Here is a 7,484-nt window from a genome sequence, read left to right as displayed (position 1 = left end):
TGTATAGTAAGGAGGCCTTTCTGAAAAGGTCCTTTTCTCATTTCTCATAAAAAGGATATGGTCCCCTCTCATAAGAAAAATATTTTCTCATGGAAGGAGTGGCTCTCCCCAGAAAATGTCCTTTTCACTTCCTTCACATACAATGGATCCTCTTAAATACAAAGGAGGCTTTCTTAAGGAAAGGCCTACTACTTGCGGAAAGCTTCCTTTCTTAAATAAAGGTGATTTTCTAAATGAACGAACTTCTTGACAGTGTCCTTTCTTATAAAATTAATTATTTTTTATTATTTAAATAAAAATTCCATAAAAAGAGTGTTTCATATGAAAAGTGAACGTATTTATGAAAAGGTATCGCTATTAGGGCAAAATTTTATTTTTTAAAGATTGTTTCCTTCTTGTAGAACAGGCTTTTTTTCTTCTAAAAAAGGATTATTCCTTATAGAAAATGAACTCTTTTATAGCTAGTATTTTGCCTTAAAAAATAATAATTTCATTTTTTGGAAAGGATTTTTTTATATTAAACGAGTTGTATATCGGGTCTTTTATTAAAAAAGAAGTGGAATTCGCCTCTCTAATAGCAATTGTCACTTTCAAACAATTTTCTAAATTAAGGACCCTTTCTTCCTTTTGTATAAAAAACGTCCCTCCCTATAAAAAGGAATCCTATCTCTTCTATTGTACGTTAAATTTTTACTAAAATACAGATAGATCACAATTTTTGGTCGGGCACAATCGGCAGTCATATGGCAACTCCAATGCGAACAAAGCTTGCACACATTCCAGAAATATCTTCTTAGCATTTACATATTACAATTTTAATTATAACAAAAACGCGTCATTACCTTTACTCCCCATACCGGGGATGAGTCACTGGTATTTTTTAATTTCCTACAGAGAAAATATCAGCGATCTCTCGAAGAAATATTTACTGCTGAACGGAATAATAAAACAATTATCTAATGAGTAGTCGAGCATATAATTGTGTCAATAGCACATGACGACTCGTATTGCTTCTGTCCACAACCATATTCGGGAGTGAAAATGAAAACATTTTGTTCCGGTTCCGAAAAGGCGCTGGCGTTTACTATTATAGTATTTACGAGGTTTTCGTCTGTTCAAACACCTTTGCTTTGAAATGCTTACGATCAAGTGTTTCCCTAACGTTTTAAGACCACAACACATACACAATAACATGCCAAAAAAGAACCTTCTCCATCAGCGGGCGCAGTACAATAACACTCCAGCATTTACAATGGTCCTCATTAGCATGCCGATCAGGTATGGCCAGTGGCCGTAGATGTTCGTATTAAAAAAGAATAAAAAAAATGTTTAAACAATAAATTGTTATTTTGTTTTTAAAACTTTTTTATTTTGTATTTGTTTTTTTTTTTTTGTGACTTTTCAGATGAACGGCCTTTGCCGTAATTACCCACGATTTATAAGTGTTGACAATTGGAACATTTTTACGGCCACATACTTTATGGGCCCACAATCGTGTGTACACACATGCGTAACTACCTACATGCGATAACTTTAGTATCGGCTGACATTAAAATTGGCGCGCATTGTAGTCGTATTTTTGAATTTATGTCTGCTTACAACAATCGAAAAATTGTCCAAACTGACAATTGAATGGACTTGAGAAATATTTAATTTTTTTTATTTTAGTGTAGCAGCCATTAAGTCTGGTGGTGAAAAACAGTAGTGGTGTTTTGAATATATGATTAATAAAATAATTGTAAAAAACACTCATAAATGTATTAAACATAATCGGCTGCTCTGACAGGCTACAAATATCAATCTTCATATAAATATCCTAAAGAATTAAAATTTGGAATCATCCATTCTAAGAGCAGAAGAAAGGTCTTGACAAATTTAATTTATCTGGCAATAGAAGTTCTAATTGGATCTTAGCCCAAAAAAGACAAAAAAAAAATCGATCTTGCTGTGTAGGTCAGGTATTCAATCAGAAAGTATTGATCCACTCATTCTTGTATCTACCCCACAAGATGTCATAATTTGGGATGTTAACAAGTTAAAAAGCAGTAAGTTGGGCCGGGCCGAACTTTGAATACCCTCCACCTTTTGAACAAATTTGGAAATTTTCCAAAAAGAAAATCCGTTAAAAATGTTAAAATCTTAAAAATACCGAATATAGCCGTTATATTTCGGTCTATACGACGTGGACCTATATAGGCTTTGGTTGTCATAGGCCATTACCATATTCGAATTCGAAACTTGAAATAAACGGTGAATAATGTAACAAAAATCATCAAATTATCGTACATACGGAGGTATCGTTACATCGAAGCTATACGAAGACCTGGACTTGCATAGACAATTTTCTGTTACAGCCTGTAGCATCCATTTCGAATTTCAAATATGACATCTAAAACTATTTCGGTGAGTATTGTACCTAAAATCGTCAAAATACCGAATATAGGGGGCTACTGTTATATGGGGCCTATACGAAGACCTGGACCTGCATAGTAAACTTTCTGTCATAGGCTGTAGTATAAATTACGAACTTCAAATTCCAAATTCGAAATAAATCCGGTAAACAATGTCGCTAAAATCATCAAAATACCGAATATAGGGAGATACTGATATATGGGGCCTATACGAAGACATGGATCAGCACAAACAATTTTCTGTCATTGGCTGAAGTATCCATTAGGAACTTCAAATACCAAATTTGAAACAATTCCGGTGAATAATGTCGCTAAAATCATCAAAATACCAAATATCGGGAGGTACCGTTATATGGGGGCTATAACGGGGAAAACGTTGACCTACATGGCCCATTTACGAACTTAACCTGCCTACTGGCAAAATATTTATGTCTGCAAAATTTTGGCCTACTGTCTGGATTCGTTCGAAAGACAGCGTGATTACAACAGACAGACATGAATATTTCGAGGAGTTACAAACGGAATGACAACGTTAATATAGCCTCTATAGTGTGATGGAGAGAAAACCTGCCTCATTGCAATAACGGTCTTGGGTTATGTGGTTTCGATCTTGCTATGTACGATTGCCCCAAAGATAATATTTAGATCAGGTATGAAAATAGATAATATTGATCCACTCATTCTTGTACCTCCCCTACAAGATGTCATAATTTGGGATTTCGATTCGGATTTTATTAACATTTATTTTTATACCCTCCACCATGGTATTAAGTTTGTCAAAAATTCTATGTCGATTAAACGCTACCCGTCCCTCGTCTGTCTGTCCGAAGTTCCTAATGGCTACTACAGTCTACATATGACAGAAAATAGTCTATGTAGATCCAGGTCTTCGTATAGCCCCCATATAACGGTACCTCCTTACATTCTACTTTTTGATGATTTTAGCTACACTATTCTCCGGAATTGTTTCAAATTTCGTATTTATACCCTACAACACTATGTGTTGGGGGTATTATAAGTTTGATTGGGCCAGAATTTATGTAACACCTCGAAACATTGGTTTCCCATATAGGAAAGTATATATGGATCTTCCTAGCTCGCCGAGCGAGTCGATCTAGCTATGTATGTCCGTCCGTCTGTCCATGTTAATTTGTAATCACGCTACAGGTCGCAATTATGGCCCGATCCTTACGAAATTTTGCACGAAGGTGGGGTTGGGGTCGGAATAGAAGCCTATTTCTTTTGGAGATGATCGCTAAATGTTTAGGGGTTAAAATGGACCAAATACTGAAAAAATGTCGGATTTTGCAGTAGCTATACAGATCGCAATTATAGACCAATCGAATCGGAATTTCGCATGTAGTTAGAGTTTAGGGCGGGGAAGAAGCCTACCAATTTGGGCGGTCATCGGATAATATTTAGCATGTAAAATAGACCATATATTTTGTGTTGAAAAAAAATCTAAATTTTTCATTAAACCGTCGATATTTTAAATCCTTTCGAGATCACAAAGCCATGACGAGGTTACTTCTAACCTTTACATTGATGTTAACATCCAACAAATCGGATATATAACAAAATATGTGCTATGTATGTCTATCAAAGAAGATATGCTTGAAAGATATCTTATATGTCGAGAACGGCTGAACTGATTTCGACAGTTCTCATTAATTCAGAATGGCCTCTTGTTAGGAAAGAAAAAACCTCTAAAAAATCGCATAAAAATATCTCTCTAAAGATGAAAATATTGGATTTGTAAGATTTTCTCATATTTTTTCAATTTTGTCATATTTTTGGCGAATTTTCATTTTGAATTAAACATTTGTTAATATTTCTACAGCTAACAAAACTAAGTAGTTAAGATATCAGGATATCATATACAGATCGCATTTATGGCCCCATCCTTATGAAATTTTGCATGGGGATAAGATGAGGGTCAGAATAGAAGCCTATTTATTTTGGAGATGATCGCCATATATTTAGGCGTTTAATTGGACCATAAGCTGCAAAATTGTCAGCAGGTCGTAATTATCGCCCGATCCTTGCGCACATTTGAATGGGGGTTACCGGACATTGCAAAAGCCAAGCAGTTTTGGATGGCCATCCAAAAATATTCAATGTATGAAATAGTTTGCCAACTTTTGTAGACAAAATACGAAAATGTCCATTCCAGTGACTTTTTGGAGAATTCACAAATACAGAAAAGACGCACTTCCGATTATTTCGTTAACGCTGATTTCGTTGAAGAATATAGTCAAATGTCTATATCTCATATAGATGTGTTTCAGCCAAAAACCAATAATAAATGTTAGTCTTTTGCCACTTCTTGGAGATTATAGGTCTTTGGGAAATATTGGTTCCAGATCTAGGAAGACCATTTACGTGCAACATCTACCAATAAATTGGAAATGAGCAAATTAGTTTAAGTTGCTATTATTCGAAAATTAGAGAACGGAACCTAATGGTTTTCTTTTATTATTTGTCACAATATCTTGTGGAATTCTTTCGAGTATCTCGCCTGTATCGTTTATTATAGTATTGTAGGGTATTCAACGGTCGGCCCCGCTCGACTGTAGCCTTGCTTACTTGTTTTCTTTTGAATTTGTATAAAGGCTTCTGAATATATTTTTAAAAAATTTTCAATTATATTTCCAATTAAAAAAAAAAAAAAAACTCAAAAAATGAGTCTTAAGGTACACAAAAATAAAAAACTTAAAACTACACTGCAACCAATTATTTCCGATATCCTTTTCATCATTATCCTTTAAATCCAGCCATTGTCTTTAGGAGATTGTTAAGCATACTTCCATAAAAGTATCAAACTTTAACGGAGGAAAGCGGTGGCATAAGGGTAGGCGCCGAAAGTCGAGGCATAAGGATAGGCAGAGTAGGCAGCAGCGGCATAGGGAGCAGCGTAGCCAGCTGTGTAAGGAGCAGCATAGGCAGCAGTGTAGGGAGCATAGCCGGCAGAGTAGGCCAAGGGAGCAACAACGGCGGGTTTAGCCATGGCGCAGGCGAGGACGGCGAACAAGCAGATGGCGAACTGTGGCCAGTAAAAATAATAAGTTTAAATTATTAGCCATTTTTTTTTTCAAAATTATTCTTCCACAACTTACGAATTTGAACATTTTGCTGGATTGTTGGATTTTCTTGAGAAGTTCTGAAGAAACTGATGAAGATTCCCTCCAACAGCTACAGTTTTTATAGTAAAACTATGCGACTGGACAATTCTAAATTACAATAACAATTTTTTGTCTCTTCTTTAGATCTATTTTTTTTCATGGCAAATTCTGGTAGGCCCCCACATGGTCATGGCGTACATACATAATTTTATTTTTTTTTAGAGAATAACTACAGATAAGTGCGACAAAGAATAACTAAGATGTATAAAAAATAATTCGTAAACAAATTATTATAAATTCACAACAGGTGTTGTCTCTAGGTATCATAAGGTTCATTCTATAGTTATTTTTGGAATTAATTCAAAATTCTGGCAATAAGCCGCTTAAATTATATAATGCTATGCCAAGACTTTAAGTACAAATGTGTATGTATGTGTATCATTATACACATAGGCGGACTTTTTCAGTCAAGTCTTGTCTTAATTTTAGCATTTTTTTGGAAAACTAATCTGAAAGGTGTAAAAGTAAAGGCAACACATTATAAGTCAAAAGAACTGCGCCTTGAAGTGACAACTTTTATAAGCTTCTATATGATGTGTGCTAAGAAAATTGAGACGTAATAAAATCCTGATCTTCGATACCAAGACAACAAAAAAATGTTTGTTTAATTCGCGAGTTAGAAGCAAAGAAGAATATGTGTTATAGAAAAGGAAGATTTGATCTGCCTAGTAAAGAAAGGAAAATAATGGAAAGCCGACGTTTTCATACTCTACATTAACGAGCTAATCGTAACAATTTTTAACCAATTCATCTGCAGGGTGAGATAAAAAGCTGCAAGAAAGTCAAACGCTATAATTTTATTATACCCTCCACCTTTGAAAGGAGGGTATATTAACTTTGTCATTCCGTTTGTAACATCCTTAAATATTCCTTGTAGACCCCATAAAGTATATATATTCATAATCAGCATAAAATTCGGCAGTCTTTCTGTCTGTCTGTTGAAATCACGATATAGCCCACATTATTTGAGGTAGATCGCCAAAATTTAGCAGAGCAATTTGTGTTGTGTCTAGGATGGTTGGTATTGAAAATGAGATATATCGGTCCATGTTTTGGTATAGTCCCTATATAACGGTACCTCCAGATATTCGGTATTTTGATGATTTTTGCTACATTTTTTCACGGATTTGTCTGAAATTTGGTATTTGTAGGTTATAATAGGTCTTAATTCGTGTGGCGAGTCATTGTATGTATAGGTCCATGCTTTGATATAGCCCCCATATAAAGGTAACACCCGATATTCGGTATTTTGATTATTTTTGCCACATTTTTTCACAGATTTGTCTAAAAACTAGTATTTGTTGACCATAATGGGTTCAAACTCCGGTGGCGTAACATCGCATGCATAGGTCCACGTTTTGGCATAGCCCCCATATAAAGGTAACACCCGATATTCGGTATTTAGATTATTTTTACCACATTTTTTCACAGATTTGTCTAAAAACTAGTATTTGTTGACCATAATGGGTTCAAGGACCGGTGGCGAAACATCGCATGCATAGGTCCACCATTTGGTATAGCCCCCATGTAACGGTACCTCCCGATATTCGGTATTTTGATGATTTTTGCCACATTTGTTTACGGATTTGTCTGAAAATTGGTGTTTGTAGGTCATATTGGGTTCTAGCACCGGTGGCGAAACATTGCATGTATGTGTCCACGTTTTTGTATAGCCCCACATAGCCGTATTTCCCGATATTCGGTATTTTGATGATTTTTGACACACTTTCCCATGAATATGTCTAAAAATTTGTATTTGTGGGTCATAATAAGCTCTAATTTCCCTTACCCCAAGGTGGAAGGTATTAAAAATTTGGCCCGGCCGAACTTAATGTTTTTTTTTACATATTTTTTTTTTTAATTTTATTGAATAAAAGAATAAAAAGAAAAA

The 7,484-nt window shown here is 35.0% G+C and overlaps 1 protein-coding gene across 1 annotated transcript; it reads right to left on the bottom strand.

Annotated features, from left to right (window-relative positions):
- Nucleotides 1–5,117: 5,117 nt before the first annotated feature.
- LOC101891564 (cuticle protein 5.1) lies at nucleotides 5,118–5,747 on the bottom strand. The gene is made up of 2 exons (XM_005175720.4): nucleotides 5,528–5,747; nucleotides 5,118–5,454 (listed from the first exon to the last, which is right to left on the bottom strand). Exons 1-2 carry the CDS (start codon nucleotides 5,537–5,539, stop codon nucleotides 5,236–5,238), a joined length of 231 nt encoding a protein of 76 aa, XP_005175777.1. The 5' UTR covers nucleotides 5,540–5,747; the 3' UTR covers nucleotides 5,118–5,235.
- Between the last annotated feature and the right edge of the window lie 1,737 nt (nucleotides 5,748–7,484).

Source organism: Musca domestica, unplaced genomic scaffold, assembly GCF_030504385.1.
Source record: "Musca domestica strain aabys unplaced genomic scaffold, Musca_domestica.polishedcontigs.V.1.1 38, whole genome shotgun sequence".
NCBI classification, from domain to species: Eukaryota; Metazoa; Arthropoda; class Insecta; order Diptera; family Muscidae; genus Musca; species Musca domestica.
Note: the sequence above shows the minus strand (reverse complement) of the source record. Positions and strands in the feature narration are given on the sequence as shown.